An 18779-nucleotide genomic window follows, 5' to 3' on the forward strand; every position below is an offset into this window, starting at 1 on the left:
ACTGAAGGATACATACATGTACTAAATTAGATTATATTGTTCCGATTCAATTACGAGTCAAGTTTGTGGTGTAATGGGTCTTTTTTTTTTTTTATCGCGATCTTGGAAGAACTTGGTACCGTAAAAAAAACATTAACAACCAATAATTTGTTATTGCCTGTGAATTATTTTGATGTATTAAAAACTAAAATTGAATTTTGTTATGAACAAACAAATTCATTAAGTCAGGAGTTAACAAACGGCCAGCGTGTCTAATAATTATAAAATTTAAGGTGAATCAAAGTAATCAAGAAAAGTATATATATATATATACTTTTTTGAAAATTGGTTGTAAAACCAACCACAGTTTTGGAAATTGATATCTGAATATTTTTACAATTTTATTCTTCGAACATATCAAGTGATTAGTATGATTTTCAGCACATTTATTTTACTTTTATTTGTATACATATGTTGCTATTTTTTTTAAAAAAAATAAAAAAGAAATATATACAATAAAATATGAGGGGACCTATTTAATATTAATATTAATAAGTAATATATATGTAAAATGGAGGGCGCTAATGTAATAAATATTAGTTTATCCGCATTATCTCTAAGGGCACCCACGATGGGGTGTTAAATAGGTGTTCTTCTCCATTGTGAGTGGGGTTGAGAGATTTGAACGCTCCTCTGTCAGTTTATTTTTTGTTAAAAAATTCGACAATTAGCAACGGTTGTTCAAAAACCGTCGCTTATCGCGACGGTTTTTAAAAAACCGTTGCTAATTTGCGATATTTTTCCACAAACCGTCGCTGACGCGTGGGCCCTACATATTTTTTAATTATTTTAATTTTGCTTTTAAATTTTTAAATTTTTGACTTTCTCTGAATTATTATTTCATATGTTAGTTTTAATTTCATCAAAGTGTGGTTTATTTCTAATTTATTGTTTAATTTTAATTTCATAATTATTTCTTTCGAACACCTACTTTATTTAATAAATATATTTTTAAAAAAATTAATATTATATTTTAAAATTAATAAAATTATTTTATTAAAAATAAGATGGTTTTAAAAATTAGAATAATGATTTAAATAATGTAAAATATATGTTATAACACCCACCACCTCATCAAAAATTGTAGGGTACACATGCCACATACACATTACATTAACACATCTATTCTCCCACATTCATTTTAACATTCACACTTATTATTTGTCGGTCCCGCTGTCCACTCATTCATCTTACTCTTACTTTAAATTAAATATATTCACTTTCGAATTTTTTAAGAAATTTGAATTATTATTATTTTATATTAATAATAATATGTTTTTATATATTTAATACGTAAAATCATTTAATTTTATGAATGTCATTTATTTAAAATTAAAAAATTATTATAAACCTAAAATAAAACGGTACAACATAAAATAATAAATAACAATTGCATAAAAATATTAGAAAAAAAAATCAAACTTAAGAGAAGATGTAAAATACTAATTGATCGGAGAGTTACATTAACGAATATGAAAATTATAACAAATGAAAATTACAATAATCGAAAATTACAATAACTTAAAATTAAATATTCCATCTCCCCCTAATCTCTTGAAGAGAGAAGATTTTTGGAGTGAAGAATAATATGTTTTGATGTTTGAAATAATTTGTGTAGTGTGTGAATATTTATAGATGAATATATTAATTTTTTTATTAAACTAGCCGTTAACACAATTTTTTAATTTTAAAAACAAAAACAACCGTTAGTTTTTAATTTAACATTATTTTTTAATTTATTTTATTTTTCGAATTTTTTTTTAAAACATACAAATTTGAAATTTAAATCAATATTCATCACTTGTGTGGGACCCGCGTTCATCGACGGTTTTTGAAAATCCGTCGCAAATAGCGATGGTTTATCATAAACATTCGCTAATTATCGAATTTTTTTTTTAAAAAAAAACTGATAACATTGGAGAGTGGGTGGCATCCAATGTGGGTACCTTTAATATGAAAAAAATTTAAGATGATTAAGTGGACTGTGAGATCCATAAATAATGAGTTTGAATGTTAAAAGGGATGTGGGTAAAAAAAATATGTTGTTATAATGAGTATGTGACAGTGAACCTCATGCTTTTTGATGAGTTGGTGGGTGTGGATGCTCTAACAAATATAGGTGTGTATATATACCTGCACCGCTCTATTGTGGTCCTCTTCCATCATTTGGTCGCCGGAATATTCGGTTGCCGGCGATTCTTGATTGGCTCCCCGTCCCGTCCTCCGTTCCCGTATTCGTCATCTTCCAGCTTCTGCTTCCCGATTATTAATTTGTTTGCTCGTTTGTCTCCGCAGTTATCATTTTTTATTATTAATATATATCTTTTGATCGTTACCCTTTTTCTCTCCCATTAATTGTTTGTCAAATATTATGCGCGGAATTATCTGTTCATTTGAATTTAAGATGAGAGGGTGCAAATGCTTGGTTTAGGGTTAGGGTTTTGAATGTAATTCGGAGGGCGAGGATGTTTAATAAGATAAAGATAATGAAGAGAGGCCACCGAAAGGTGGCCAAATCCGACGCCGATTATGCCTTTGTGTCCCCAAGCCGGAGCTCCGGCTCGGTGTCTACATCTGACGTCGTAGTCAACCATGCCTCTCGGGGCGGTGCGGTTCCGAATTTACATCAACCGCATCATATGATTTCTGATGCAGTGCCTCCTCCGGGTTCCATTGAGAATCAACCTATGTTTAGGGATGTCGCTGTCACCGAGCGTCAGAGTTTATTTATGCGGAAGCTGCAAGTCTGCTGCTTCCTCTTTGATTTCTCGGATACACTGAAGATTGTGAGGGAAAAAGAGATTAAAAGGCAAACCCTTGCGGAGCTTGTGGATTTTATTCAGGCTGGGTCAGGTAAAATAACTGAATCTAATCAAGAGGAGATGATCAGAATGATATCTATTAACATATTCCGTTGCTTGCCCCCGGCCTCCCATGAAAATACGGGTTCTGAGAATGCTGACCCTGAAGAGGAGGACCAGTACCTTGATCCATCATGGCCACATTTACAGCTGGTCTATGAACTGCTCTTGCGATATGTAGTCTCATCCGACATTGATACAAAGATTGCCAAACGGTATATTGATCATTCTTTTGTTTTGAAGTTACTTGATCTGTTTGATTCTGAAGATCCGAGGGAGAGGGAGTATTTGAAGACTATTCTGCATAGAATATACGGGAAATTCATGGTGCATAGGCCATTTATTAGGAAAGCAATAAACAATATCCTTTATAGGTTCGTATATGAGACAGAGAGGTTCAGCGGGATTGGAGAGCTTTTGGAGATAATGGGGAGCATAATTAATGGTTTTGCCTTGCCAATGAAGGAAGAGCACAAATTGTTTCTAGTTAGAGCTTTGATACCACTCCACAAACCCAAATTGGTAGCCACCTACCACCACCAGCTGTCATATTGCATTACGCAGTTTGTGGAAAAGGACTACAAGTTGGCTGATGCCGTCATTCGGGGTTTGCTGAAATATTGGCCCGTCACCAATTGCCAAAAGGAGGTTCTCTTTCTGGGGGAACTTGAGGAAGTGTTGGAGGCGACACAGGCGGCGGCATTTCAACGTTGCATGGTCCCTCTTTTTCGACAGATTGCTCGCTGCCTCAACAGCTCTCATTTTCAGGTGTAAGAATTTACCCTGAGTATTTTGTGTTACAGTTGATTTCTGCTCACTTCAATTCCATCTTGTGTTTATTTAATTTGTTGTTTTGTAGCTACGTTTTGCTTTAGTTTATTGTCTCACGTAGCTTGATCAACGCTGCTCTTTTTCCAATTTTATATGAGTCATTTTCTTAGAAATGTGAACTTAGTTTCCAGTGTTGTTTATGTACTTCTTACTTTTTCCTTTTAGATGTTCCAAAAACATATGTTTATTTTTAAGAAGAATTAAGGTGTGGTTAATGCTTTAGGTAGCTTTCTTAACCAACTTCTTCCCAAAAAGAGAATTGGGTATTCATATCTTGGAAATCAATCACGCATACATGACTCCATTGTTTTCACTTTTCATCCACCTTGTTGCAATGAATTTGGATTTGCTTTAATGATTATGCCCTTATAGGAGATAGTCCGGTGAGAGCTTAATAGCATGTCCCTCTAATTCTTAATCTTCTGGCTGAGAGTAGGAAATCTGGTGGCTATAGGATCGTTTGTGGTGCTTTTGGAATCACTTACATGATGAAAACGAGTATAACTTGATCGGAAGCTGCTTGCACGAATGTGAGAGATGGTTTATGGAAACAAAAGAATGCCGATTAACTCTTCTTCGAGAACTTAATGGATATGGCTATATGCCTGATCATAGCTAATTGATTAATAAAGAGGCTGCCTTACCATTATTTATATCTACCATTGTGTCAGCGTGATGGTATTTATGTGCTTATGACTTATGAACGTTGCAGGTTGCAGAACGAGCTCTCTTTTTGTGGAATAATGAGCATATTGTGTCCTTGATTGCTCAGAATCGTGGTATCATTTTACCTATCATATTTGAGGCTTTGGAAAAGAATATCCAATCCCACTGGAACCAGGCAGTGCATGGTCTAACTGTTAATGTCCGGAAATTGTTTTTGGCGATGGATGCTGAGTTATTTGATGAGTGTGGGAGGCATTATGCACAAAGGGAGGTGAAAACCAAGGAACTGGAGGAACAACGAGAATTCACGTGGCAGAGATTGGCAGCAGCTGCTCAAGGAGGCTGAAGTCAAATGATCAATGTCCGTGATGGATGTGTGTAAACTATGGTTACTCTTCTTGGCTTCTGTGGTATCCATTTATAAATCTTTCAAAAGGTGAGTTTTCCTAAATCTAATGTGAGGCAAAGCAGCAGGCGAAGTGAGGACATACTTTATATGTAAAATGTGCTGCATATTAAGATTGGCTTGTGAAGTGCCTTCATATATGTTTAGCATTTTACTCTCGTATGTTTTAAGTTCGATTACGATTATTTTGAGGTTGATTATTCGGTACCTCCTTGCGCGATTTCCTGCCAATGCCATGTGCATGTGGGTTGATCTTTGGTTAAAATTGCGCGCTTTGCTCCAATTCTAGCAACTTTTCCTCTGAATATTCGTAGGTTTTAAGTTGTGAATAATTTATTAATAATCGAACCTTTTAATTTATCATCTAAATAAGTGGTACATTTTGTTACATATTATTATTAATAATATGTTAAAGGAAGTGTCGATGTTATCGAAAATATATATTCTATAAAAATTGTGCTGTAGGCGTCTTCCCTTGTGTCACCCGCGTGGTAGCCACGTCATATTTTAATTCGTTTTGGTCGAGAGAGCGGGACAAAATAACTTAGCGTACTTGGAGAACATGGTATGTGGAACCGAAATGTTTTTGGTTGCGGCTGTGAAAATAAGAGGAACTCTGTCTGGTTGGCTAAATAAAAAATGGAATTGGAATTTCGTATGTTTGGTAAAAGGTAAAAGTTTAAAATGTTATTTCAAATTAGGGTGGGTTCCACGTTTTAAAAATATTGTCAGATATTAAAAAATTATTTAAAATACCTGCTTTAATTAATTATAAAATTTATGTAAATACGCATATTTGTTTATTAAAACATAGAGGACAAAACTATTTTCAAATATATGAAGAAAAACCATTTTTTTAATTAAAGTTTGGTTTAAGAAATAAAAATTGAAAAAACTCTATCACACGAGTAAATTTTGTGAAATAAATATTTATCTAATCTGATCTATTAAAAATTTTAATTTTTATGCTAAAAGTAATGTTTTTCACTCTAAATATTGACCGAGTCAATCCGAAATAAATCCATGAGACATACTTAGATTATGAAATTTTTAATAGAATTGTTTAAAATAAAAATATTTGTAATTTGTTTTAAATTAAATGTATCGAAATACATGGTAAAGTGTTGAATTAATAGTATAATATTTTTTGGGATCATTGATACTTCAGAAAATTTGAAAAGTAGATTAAAGATTTGTAAAGAATAAATATTTAGTGTTAAAAAGAGTTTTGAAATCCAAATCCCATGAAATCAATTCAATTTTGAAGGATTTCACTGAAATCCCAATCAAATTCCAATCCTGTTTAAGAATCTCACGTTCCCAAACAACTAAAACGATATTTCAATTCCAAGACCGTCAATCCCCCAAATCCTTAATTTATAATCCAACCGGACCCAGACCGAAACTACACATATCTCAGTTTATTTTTTTAAAAAAGAAATTTTTGAAAAACGGAAGCTCTCCCCGTTCATAGATTAGATACCACTCGCTCGCTCCAAGTAAAAATTTGCTTGAGTAAGTTGGAATAAATTGCTGTTTTAGATTCATACATATATACAGATTACAGTATTTATTGGTTCAAAATCGATAAACAATATCAAAGAAAGGAGCAGCCACCCTGCAAAGCCTGTTCCGAAAATTCATCACTCGCCTGTTCTTTGTGTACCTCAGACTTCCTATTCAAACTGTGCTCTATCTGTTATGAAGGTGATTGTAGTTGTATTATATTTTTATTTGTATTCGATTTTATTTTTTTTTTTTGTAAAGTCGCAGTCTTGCTTTGTTTTTTTGTATTTTTTTTCACATGGGTTTTTTAGTTTTTGAATTGTAAAGGCGATTAAAAAGTGTCTAAAGATTGAGGTTGATCGGTATTCATAAAAGATGAAGACTTTTGATTCTTTGATGCTCTATTTTTCTTTTCCGTGGAGTTGGGAAGTAATTTGAGTGTAATCACTTTGCATTTCTGAGATTTTATTTGGCATTGAAGATAATCACAATGTATTGAGTTGTGGATGATACATTATTATGTTTTTGAAATTGCAGTGTAATACTTTCTGACTGTTTGGTTCCCTTCCTACATTTCTTGTGAAGATTCTTATTTCTTTGATAATAAGGTTGCGTAAATATACATTCTTTGATAATAGATTGAACTGTTATGAGTTTTAGAAGATCATTTTTTAGCATCCAGATCCCATTGGAAATGGGCTAGGGATGGAGGCTGTAGTGGAAGCTGCAGGGCAGGATTGCATTGTGCGAGGACAAGTGCGCCTATCAAGCTTCTTGGTCTCAAGGTGTGTGTTTCCCTCCGTCTGGTTTCATTCTCATTTTGACACCATCCCTTATGTTTCTGGACTGTAATATGTTTAAGAGGAAGAACTTTTTTCAGTTTGGTTATAGAACTTCTGATGTAATATAAACTTGAAGTGAGTGACACCATTGTGTATAACACGCGATGTTATGTGTCCACGGCTCTGCTTATGGTGCATTAGTTGTCTCTTGTGTATCTGTTATCTGGTTGTCATCAAGATATATCCTGTATTCATAAGGATTTTGGTGTTTTGTGTTAATTATGATTTTCTTGTTCTGTCTTCTTTTGCTGAGTGAATTTAGGGAATTTGTAATCCATGGATTGCTCATAATCTACATCGCCCTCATTCAGTGACACCTTTCAGTCTTGTTTTAGTAGAAACGAGCAAGTGCATCATGTAAATCTTGTGGTGATTCAATCATTCATGGTTCTTCCTCTATTTTTTTCTGCCTAACTTGGTAATTTTGGGCTCGAATCCAATTTCCTTTGTCTATTGTTTCGTGGTTGTGATCTTCCTTTTAGATTTTCAAGTTTTCATGTATTGCAAGTCCTCTAGGTCCAATTGAATTTTATCCATACTTAGATACTCCACTATTGACCTTATTCCAGGCTTGAAGAACTCATTTAATTTCACCACCGGATTTGAACATGAATTGGTAAGAATTTTCATTCCTCCTATTTCCATCTTTTTTGCAGGTTCTGAAATTGACTTGAAATTTATCGAACCAGTTTCGCGGGAACTCAAATCAATCGAAAGGGCAGAACTTTTATTATTTTATTATTTCTTGTGCCCAAGCTGTTAAACTGTTCAATGCAGGCTACATATCAGCAAAACAAGGTTGTTGGGATTTTTTAAAATGACATATATGAGAAAGGAGGTCGCAAAAAGCTTTATTCCACTTGTCATGTCATAGAACACGTAGCTAACAAGGAACAAGAGTTCATCATCCTTCAGTGTTTAGGTACCATTAAACATAGAAAAAATTTCGACCGCAAAAAAGATTAGAAGACAAGTTTAATTTGGACTAGTGAAATCAAAGTACTTATTCAGGGGATGACACAGATTAAGTTCTATATAACGAATATGAAGATCATAGAGTGTTAAAAAAATTTTAAGAGGGGGAAGCTTGCCTCTAATGGCCGTCATTCTCTCCACCATCTGGACAAAGCAGCATTTTAAAAATTCTGAACCTACGGTATCCTATGATTGGAAATCTATATCATGAAGGGAAAGAAGTGTATATCATGTAGTTCATGAGGTGTTGCCGAAATTGGATAGTGGCTCACGCTTTAGCTAGATGATGAGGAACAGAAGTGGATAGTGCAACTTGATGGTTTTTTGAGTGACTTTGGAATGCGACAAATTCTAATCCAGTCCACGAGTGGGATAGTTTGTGAAGATAATTTGTCCACGAGTGGGATAGTTTGTGAAGATAATTTAAGTATCATGAAAATTCATGCTAGAAAGAGGTCCCGATCCCTTCTAGCATCCCTTTTCGAACGTGTCATAAGTTGCTGGATATCACTCCACATGCCACCACTCCACTCATATATGTTACGTCTATACTTTTTCTTGTGGTTGCAGTTCATGGATTCAGCTGTCAGTCTTATTAACAAATCGTGTATTATACTAGAACTTGGATAACTGTGAAATGTGCTATGCTTGTGGTGCGAGAATAATTAGTAATATCGCGTGCTTGGATCCTGGAAGCAGACATTCAAGGAAGTCCCTTCAACTCTCCTCCTTGTACGGTTCCATTTTTCCTAGACATTATGTACTGTAACTGTCCGGACTCTGTACATGGGAGATTCATAATAAAATCTAATGAGATTATGAAAATCTTTGCTCTACTTTGATTTGTCGTCTGGTTTTCGCTCCAACCTTTCGAGCGTGGCTTCTCGTTAGGGATATGATTGTGGTTCCAGTCGCTCCTCAAATAATTTCTTTTTTTTTTCTAAAAAAAATATTATGGGAAAATTTTAATTAAAAAATCTAAGAGTGAATACTATTTTGGCGCTCTGTGCTGCCTGGTGATGAAAATTTTAAATAAATTATATCATAATCGATCATGATTTTTTGGTGCGAATAAATTCACATTTAGTGCTACATTTTCCTTACGACATTCAATGATACACACACGTATCACATACAGAAACGTATCTGCGTATATGTGTATGTATACACCAGCACATGTGCATGTAACACACCTCAAATCTTTATGACTAAGATAGATCTTCATTTCATACACAAGTAAAAAGGAAGTACTGCAAACTTGTGTTCTCCATTGGAAAGTTCAGTATACTGAGATTAAGTTAGGAAATTAATAACCAACAAAGTAACAAAGTAACAAAGAAACAAATTGATAATTCACATCAACCGGTCTTGTCTCCATCTTCCTTGGAATATATTCATGCCACCAAATTTGTGTGTCATCTAACAATCTCTGCTATTCTCGATGAGCAAGAAGCATGGCTTCCTCTGGTCTGCCTTGTATTATACGAGTTGCAATTCAAGCATTTGTTCGCCAGAATGTGATAGTTCACCTCAGACGTTTCTCCACAGTCGTTGCAAAGGATCCAGACCTGAATCATCAAGAATTATTCATTTGAGTTTATATCCTTCTAAAACTGGGGGAGGACAAGGAAAACTGAGGGGCTTTTAAATTTGCCTATGTGGCGTAGTGATTGAAATGTACCCACTGGCCACATGGACTGTGGTACAGTTGAAAGACTTGTTTTTCATGGCAATCACTGGTTATATTTTCTAACACCACACTAGGCAGGTGATCATATAGTAGTCGCCTTGCTCGAGTAATCACGTCTCCCACACAAAATAAGTCATAGGTGAGATAGGCAACGGCTAAAGATGTTTCTCACCATTTTGTTTTGATACATTTCAGGCATAGGAGTAGCAGCAACCTAAAAATTGAGGCATACACGAGAGATCATCAGAGTACAGTGGTTAAATTACGAGTGTAAAACATAAATAGCTGTATAATTCGTGTATATACCTCTTGATCAAGTTTTTCCCAAACACGGGTCATATCACAATAAGACTTCGAGCAAACCGGGCATGAATACCTGCATATGTATGCTGTTAGCATAATAGCGCTGAAAAATGGGAGGAGGCCGAAAAGTACGATTAAAATCTTACTGAAAATGGCGTTCCATTTCCTTAATGCAGTCAAGATGTATAGTGTGACCACACGGCAAAACAGTGACGTCTCTTGTCGTGTCAAAAAGATACTGCAGTTGTGGATATTGGAAGTTAATAAAAAAGCGGGTCTGTTAGAAATATACTTTTCTTAGTACATATGAATCTGCATGTATTTACCTCGAAGCACACGGGGCAATTGTGATGCATTGCTCTCTCAACACAAACATGTGAATCTCTCAATGAGTTTGAATAACAACATTCTGAAAAGGAGAGAACACGCTTTCAACTCGTCTATATTACATCCAATGATTTAGTGAGCTAAATCGAAAATTTAAGAAAACTTACCACATTTGTAGCAATGGAAGAAGTTTTCTTCACCGCCAGTTCTGTTATAACCAAAAAAAGAAATATTACATAATGAAACAAAGTTGCAAGAAGGAAACGATAAAAGGCACAAGGAGGATAATATTTTCACCTGCAAATTCCACATTTATCACAGTGAAATTGTTTCTTGGAAACCTACAAAAATAGGTAGTGTGGTTAAAATGAACAACCAACAACAAATATTTAATTGTTCACGAAATCATGACCAAAGAAGCTTACATCATCGTCAAAGAATTTGCATTTTCGGCAATAGTAATTCCCCATAATGACACCACAATTAATACACGTTTTCTGAACCTAAAAGGTAACAAAAAAAATCAATAATTGAGCAAACTGATCCAAGTATGCTTAAGCAATATGACAAGAATTACACCCCTATGAGTTTAGGGTCTGAGACTTACTTGTTGTTCTGTGTGGCACAGAGAGCAGACAACCTGAATACACATATTTATCGAGTCAAGTTAATCAAATCACAAATATACATACCATTCGAGAAAATTCATCTGTGTACGTGCACATCAAAACATTACAAAGTTGAGAACGATCCCAATCAAATCAAGAATCAGACCAAGAAAATAACCGTGTCGCTCTGCTACAACATAAGCAAAAAGGGAAAAACAAGCTAAAATGAGTATCCATGGCTCATGCGCAAGAAGCTGCGGCATTCTTGTGAATCGGTGACGATTGCCATATGCTTATTCGCGCATCGAATCATTTTTGGACATGTAATCCAGCTGAAAAATTGACAGAAATGAATAAAATTTCTTTTCTTCAATTCCTCTTTCTACTCTAGATGACCAAAACGCAAAAACATTTCAATTCCTCAAATATTCAACATAGATGCTCTTAATGCCTCATAGTATTCAAAACACATCCAAGAGAACATTACTTATACGAACAAGAAAAAGGAAAACTAAAACTAACCCTCTCTATATCATGCCGCGGGATATCATGTCGTTCGAGTGGATCGACGTCTATTGAATTCTGTTTATCGATAATACAAAATTTTAAGCTCTATTGAAAACAATAATAGAACTTAAATTTATTATGAATAAAAAGATTTGTAAACAGAAAATGGACCTTTGCATCATTGTGGCAGTGCCTGCAAGCAAATATCTCATTACAACAGGGTGCTACAATCTTACACTTCCTCTGGTAATGAGAGCACCTGAAATTCAGTCAAATATTTTCCCAAATGAATATTTATCTTCTATACACAAATTCATCTTACGAAAATGTGAATAACCGATCAAACATTATTTTAAAAAAAACTAAGATAAGAGGCTAGAATATTTAAAAATACGGAGACCGAGATACAAACCCATATTCAACAAAACCCATCTTCATCATGTACTCATCATTTGCAGAAGAATGAGAAATCATCTGATTCTTCAAACCACAGTCCATTACGAATTCTTGTCTGCTCACAGAATTTGTCCTGAAAAATCGCAAATAAACTATAAAAATCACCAGTCTGCGCACAAAGCAACCAAAACAAGAAAATAACACATCCACAATAATAAAGTAGGAAAAAAAAAGGAGATTTGAAAAAAAGAAAGTTCACAAATCAGACCCTTAGTGGAGTTGCGATCAAAGATTTGCTAAAATCCTGATGGGGAACACAAGAACCCTTAAAACGATACAGCAACAAAGAAATTATTTTTATAACACTGATTGCAAGATTATAAAAATATCATCAGGAGGGCCCCTTAAATTTCTCCATCTTTTCCGTTGAGCGTTACATTTATAATCCCACATAGCCATTAATAAATACGAATTTAATTAAAAACCGCAATGACAAAGACTCACTAGGCAACACGCCAGCAATTGCCAGGCGCCAGCTTCAATTATATACTTACCAACGCAACAGCAAAATTAAATAATTCAGAAATATTGGAGGCGGTGAAGGAAATTCATACCAAAACAGAGGGACGACGTCGTATTTACGGAAGTTATTACAGTTGGGAAATTGGGATGTTTCACGGATGATGACAAACTCCATTGTTAGCGTAGTCGTATTTATATGCGGAAGAAGAAGCGCGTACGCTTTTTCTGTGGGCCCAACATTTAAAAATCTTGAATTTAAATATATTTTTTTATTACCTTTTTTCGATTTTCGAAGAAAAAACATTTACGTTGCTCCATATTTTCCCACCATCCACGTGTATTTTAGTAGACACGTAAATTTTTACTAGTCTAATGTCATTTTTTTATGAATAATTTTTTATAATTAATTTAATTTATATCAAATAAAAATAATATTGACGGATTAATTTGAAATTATTATATATTTTAATTTGAATTAATTATATTTAAATGAGAGTCATATTACCTGTAATTTTGAATTTTTTTTTCCATTTAAGAGAGAGTAGTTGTATACTTGTTTTTGTCATTTCAAAAAAAAGAAAGAGTTATTGTATTTGTACAGAAGCGTCTTCATCATTTTAATATTATTAATTATAATTATAACAATCGTCGTTGTTGTTAATTTTATGTATTTATATTTATAGGTATATTTTATTAATAAAATTCTTACATTTTGTATTATTTTCATCATATTATGCGATTTTTGATAACTATCATAACAAAAAAAAAAACTAATATAATGTCCAACATAAAATATCTTTAGTCTTCTCTTGTTTTTCACAAATATCTTAATAATTTATTTTTAAAATAAGATGTTAGACCTCATATATAAGATATATTTTTTCTCCAAATATTTGATTTAATTATGTTTTTTTACCGCTAAAACAATATGTAAATAAATTGAAAAATTATTTATCATATCTCTAATTGTTAGTTGAGAAAAATATGAAAAATTGATTAGATAAACTTAGAAGTTAGAATTACAAATTCGAATCAATTTACTATCACATAGTTTATGAATTTAAATATGTATATATGGTATTTATATATAATTGAAAAGTTGTCGCGATATATGTAAAAGAAAAAGATGCTGGTATAATTAGCAGCAAGGTGGCGCTCTTGGCATATATGGGAAGATTTGGTGATAAGGAATTGGGTACTGTACGTTTGACACCTTATGTGACGCATCCTAGGCCCAACCCTGTCTCATTAATGCTACTACAACGCAACCTTACTTGTTTTGAAAGGGACATCCACTCTTTTTATATATTCCTTTGATTCATTAATCTATGCTTCCCATATATATTATAGTTAAAAGGTGTCTATCGGCAAATTTTTGTGTATATTTCGGTTTTAGTTTTGTATTTTTGGTTTTTTTTTAAAGTGAAAATATTGATCTAACATTACAGACGCACGTCAAGTTTAGGTGAGGGTGTTTGGGTTCGGGTTTTGGGTACCCGAAACTACCTTGATCGGGTCGGGTAATTATCAGATATGTCAGGTTTCTGTTCGTATCCGAACTGATACTTTTTTCGGGTTGGTGTTGGGTACTATTTTTACTAGGTACTCGACATGTTTAGGACACTGTTTTTGTTATTTTTTTTAGGTTTGATTGTTTCAGATTTTATTTAATTAATAATAATAATAATATCACAACATTACTAAAATAAAATAATAGTGACGAATGGAACCCGACATCTTTCGGGTACCCGGGAATCGGGTTGTGAGTTTCTCTCGGTTCAGCTATTATTTGTTACTTGAAAAAAAAAGCCGAACCCGAGAAATCCAACCCCACGCTATTGCCAAAAAATCAAAGTTAGTGTTCTAATAAAAAAAAAAAACAAAACAAAACTAGTGTTGATATATTGAAATTTGATAACATGTAATATCAAAATCATAAAGAGACAAACGTACGTTACAAAAAATATAATTTTTTCTATATAATATCATGGTGCATCAACGCGGTGAATTTTAAAAAAATAAGGATATTTTATGATTATAATTTACGTAGATATGTGTAGGCCGTCGGCCGCGGGTTTGCTTGAAGAATCTAAGAATGAGTGTGGAGCTAGGAGATAAGGACCAAAAGTATCCGTATCAGCTTCATCTAACAGCTGGGTTGGAGGACAGCTCCCTCATGTTTATCACAATCTGCGTATTTTGTCCATTTGAGACGATTATTTTGACCCAAAAAGAAAAAGAAACAAAAAAAAAAGAAACTTTTTAAAATGGCACATAAAATAACAAGACTTGTTCCCCTAATTTCCAGCTTTGATTTCAGATCACTACACTGTTGCTTTCGTTCGTTCGCTGGTTTTCTTTATCCATCCGCTCTCGTTCTTTATTTCACTTTCTTTTCTGTTTTTTTTATCGATGTATCAAAATGTGAGAACATAAGTAATACTATACATGCATGATTTTACGATTATTATTTTTATTAAAATCGAAGAAGTGATTAATTGAGTGCGCTTGATTAATAAGATTTTCTGAATTTTTATTTAAAGAAAATTAAAAATATTTTGAATGAAAAAGATAGAGTGTAGTTTATCGTTTGAGCTGGTCCAATGTAAAATCAGTTGCTATTGCGAAGATCCCTTTATTTAGAAGCACGTAACCTAATGAAAGCGTAAGCAGGATTCAATTCCTACGGTCAAATACGTGTAAAGTGTTAAATCCACATCCAGATACTGTCTTTGAATCTGTAAGTTTTCAAGATTTGGACTTTTTGTTTACTTGTAAATTAATTGTGGTGATCATTATAAACTTTTAAACATGCAAATTGCATCTTAAATAATCGACTAATTGATATTATCAAACATTCAATCTTGCTATGAGTTTTCTTTTTAGCTAGGAGAAGTTTGCTACAAGTGCATCTTTAACCAAATAAATCGTCTCAAACTTAAAACTTCTCTATATTAGTCTCCCTATCCGTAATATTTTTCTGTCCAATTCAAATGGCCCATCGAACTAACTTCATTTATCGCTTTTCAAAATATGATCAATTTTGGCTTAAATGTATTTGAATTAATCCATTTTTTTAATCTTCATCCTTACACTTTTATCTTCCGATAATATTTGTTTTTAAATAAAAATCGATATCAATAAGTTTGCTTTTAGAACAAAATAATAACTCTTAGAGAAGAAAATTACGCAAAAAAAAAAAATTTAATTTTTTATTCCAAAAAATCTAAACAAATTTTGACTCGTATAAATTCTTTTAATCAGATTTTCAAATCAATTAAATTTTTACGTCATGATCTATTTTGCTAAAGTTATATCGGACTCGTATATTTTGAAAAACTATACAAATATAATATAACCTTGAAAGATTTTTTTTTACAAATTTTAGAATTAATTATTTTATTTTAACTTACCTAAAAATTGTACCAAACAATCAAGACAAAAACTTTTGTGAGACGGTCTCACGAGTCGTATTTTGTGAGACGGATCTCTTATTTTGGTCATTTATGAAAAGTATTACTTTTTATGCTAAGAGTATTACTTTTTATTGTAAATATCGATAGGGTTGAGCCGTCTCACAGATAAAGATTCGTGAGACCGTATCACAAGAGACCTACTGAACAATCAAATTTGATTGACTGTATGAACTTATAAATATTTTATCACGCTAAATAATTTGTTTTTTTAACCTTTTATTTCTTTTCCGTCCGATAAATTTTGTTTCCTTTTTAATTTTAAAAAAAGGTCTGGTGTTAATATTTATCAGAAAAGTTATATATATATGGATAAGAAAAGATAAGGATAAAACTAAATACAGTGATTTTGATACATTTGGACCAAGATGATTACTGATGAATTTATAGACCAAAATTTTATTAGGTAATAAATATTCGGAGGATCAAAGAGATGTACACACTCTTNGCAAATTTCGAAATTGGGAAGGAAAATTTTTGCAAGATTTGGGTATCATTCAAATTAAAAGAATTAAGGTGGGATGTTGCTAGGGAATCTCGAAAATTCCTCCTAGATTAATTACCTAGTATGGGGATGGATAGATACTAGTGTACATGGAAGTAAATCATCCAAGGTTGACCAAAATCCTTTCCACCTAGCAACCTAAATCTTGAACCAATGGAGAGCATGAGATCAAGGAATAAGTCTCACTAATTAAGCATCAAGAATTTCGAAATAATGGCAAGGAGATGAGAGCCAAAATTGAGAGATTTGAACCAAATTTAGGCATGATTGGGCTACCATATTGAGCTCCACCCTTCTCCCCTATAAATACCACATCAAAGCCTAGCATTCCCTACACAAAAAACCCGAAATTCCCTTGTTGAAATTCTCGAAATTCAGCAGCCTCTCCCTAGCCGAAAATCTGATCGAAAATCGAATCCGAAGCACCGTCCGAGCGAGAACGCGAAGCGATCCATTCCCGAAGCCGAACCACCACGTTTTTAGCATCCATTATGCTGTAAGTGGGCTTGTTTTAAAAGTTAAATTTCGGTTTTGATGCTTATGAAATTTCGATTTTTTTTTTATTTTAAAATTCGGTCGAGCTCCGTCTCCCGTCTATACGTTTTATGAAATTTTGGTACGTTATGTTTTGACACTGTGAGAATCCCTTGAAAATGGGTGGAATTCTAACATATGGCCCTTCACGGTGGGATAGAACCGTTTTATGGCCTCGCCCCCTTAGAGGATCAAAACTTAGGGACTGACGTCAGTAAACCGTTAAAAGGTGAAAAATCGCAGTGTTGTTATGTTACGAATATGATGTTAAGAGTATGAAAAGAATGCTGTATTCATATGTTATGTTTTCGAAAATGTTATAAAATTTTTGTTGTATTCGAAATTCCCCCATTTACTGAGTATTTCCCAAAATACTCATCCCCTTACTCTCCCCTCCAAGATAAGTCCGAAGAACAGGTTGAGGATGAAGAATCCGAGCAGTTCTGAGGATGGTGAATCTCAAGAATTAGATTAAGTTTAAGTTAGTATTAATATGCAGTTTTACGTTTCCGTATTTATTTCTGTTGTTTAGAAATTTTTGGTTGTAAAAGACAATGTTTACTTTGAGTTGAAATTATGATATATAAACTGGTTCGGTTTATACTGTGGTACGAAAGGCTTGTTGTTTCGATTGTGTGATTGTTAAACAACGTCGGTGTCAATCCCGAGTTTCGGGGCGTAACACTCTTGTGGAGGAAGAGTACTTAATATCAAAACAAGAGGGACAGGAGAGTTGGGTGAACGTGCAAAGGTAGGATTAAAGATTCCAAGTTTGAATTTTACAAAAGTAATTTTTTTTTTGCTTGAGCTTGTATACAGTCTCCTTCATTTTTACTTGGTTTGTGTAGTTTGTAGGTATTGCACATATTCGGAGTTTACTCAGTAAACATCTGATTTTCAGTGCTATATTTATTTGTTTGTTTGTGTTTTTGATCATTTATACTATCAAAATATCGTTTTAGTTGTTACGTTTGTGTTTTTGCATTTATGGTCTTTTTTCCGACGTGGTGCTGATAAAGTGTAAACATAATACTAATCAGACACGGCGTGGAACTCACGTGTAGAGTGTCACATTAATATTTTCGATGAAAAATGACTAAAACCCAAAAATTGAAAGATTTATGACTCAAGCTTGATTTTGAAAGTGTAAAGAGACAGATATAAAGGATGAAAAAAACGATTTTTTTTTTGATTGAAGTTATGTTGTGTTAGGATGAAGAATTTGGATTTGTGAGAGGGTTTCATGGATTTCAAATTATTAAGTTGGAGATTTGATTTGAAATTGAAACGAAAAAATATATTTGGCAAGATAAGATATTCATTTTTGAGCTAAATTGATACAATGGATTTGAGACATAAGTAGATTTGAAAACAAATCATTAAAATGCAACTTTAATATATATTTTTATGGACTAAACTGGAAATACTAGATTTGTTTTTATGCGTCACTATGCCTAATAAATATTGCAATATAACTGATGAGAAAGTTATCTTATTTCCAAAATAATCTTTCGCATAATTTCTTTTAGGTTGAGATCGGTGTTAATTTTTTGAAATATATTTTTGGTAATTCAAATAAATGATTTTTTAAAAAAAAATTAATGTTAATTTTTGAAAAACTATACTTGAATATCCAAAATTAAATTTACGAGATACATTTTTTTAATTCGATTTATGAGATACTCAATCTTACATGAATTCCAGGCGAGAAAACCAAAAGAACAGAAAGGCCAGAGCAAAAGTCGACTGGTTAACATGCACAGATAATATACATGCTGGCAATGGATA

The 18779-nt window shown here is 33.1% G+C and overlaps 2 protein-coding genes and 1 long non-coding RNA gene across 6 annotated transcripts; 2 read left to right on the forward strand and 1 right to left on the reverse strand.

Moving 5' to 3' along the window:
• Positions 1-2149: 2149 nt before the first annotated feature.
• Positions 2150-4956, forward strand: LOC140971759 (serine/threonine protein phosphatase 2A 57 kDa regulatory subunit B' beta isoform-like). The gene is made up of 2 exons (XM_073434204.1): positions 2150-3668; positions 4444-4956. The coding sequence occupies exons 1-2, from the start codon at positions 2505-2507 to the stop codon at positions 4741-4743; spliced, it is 1464 nt and encodes a 487-aa protein (XP_073290305.1). The 5' UTR covers positions 2150-2504; the 3' UTR covers positions 4744-4956.
• Positions 4957-6199: 1243 nt separating this feature from the next.
• LOC140971761 (uncharacterized) lies at positions 6200-9189 on the forward strand. 3 transcript variants are annotated; one of them, XR_012174368.1, is made up of 4 exons: positions 6200-6510; positions 6948-7094; positions 7721-7767; positions 8697-9189. It is a non-coding gene; the product is annotated as an uncharacterized lncRNA (long non-coding RNA). The 3 variants fall into 3 exon arrangements; XR_012174367.1 differs by lacking the exon at positions 7721-7767 and adding an exon at positions 7808-8073 and having other exon boundaries at positions 6202-6510; positions 6948-7100; positions 8697-9065; XR_012174369.1 differs by lacking the exon at positions 7721-7767.
• A 116-nt stretch (positions 9190-9305) lies between these two features.
• On the reverse strand, positions 9306-12698 carry LOC140971760 (E3 ubiquitin-protein ligase RZFP34-like). Of its 2 annotated transcripts, none has more exons than XM_073434205.1 (13): positions 12572-12698; positions 11974-12090; positions 11733-11820; positions 11577-11636; positions 11054-11086; positions 10872-10949; positions 10744-10787; positions 10614-10654; positions 10446-10528; positions 10266-10357; positions 10123-10192; positions 9989-10030; positions 9306-9694 (listed from the first exon to the last, which is right to left on the reverse strand). In XM_073434205.1, exons 1-13 carry the CDS (start codon positions 12652-12654, stop codon positions 9542-9544), a joined length of 984 nt encoding a protein of 327 aa, XP_073290306.1. In that variant the 5' UTR covers positions 12655-12698; the 3' UTR covers positions 9306-9541. The 2 variants fall into 2 exon arrangements, with proteins under 2 accessions (XP_073290306.1, XP_073290307.1); XM_073434206.1 differs by lacking the exon at positions 12572-12698 and adding an exon at positions 12226-12554.
• Between the last annotated feature and the right edge of the window lie 6081 nt (positions 12699-18779).

Source organism: Primulina huaijiensis, chromosome 2 (assembly GCF_012295235.1).
Source record: "Primulina huaijiensis isolate GDHJ02 chromosome 2, ASM1229523v2, whole genome shotgun sequence".
NCBI classification, from domain to species: Eukaryota; Viridiplantae; Streptophyta; class Magnoliopsida; order Lamiales; family Gesneriaceae; genus Primulina; species Primulina huaijiensis.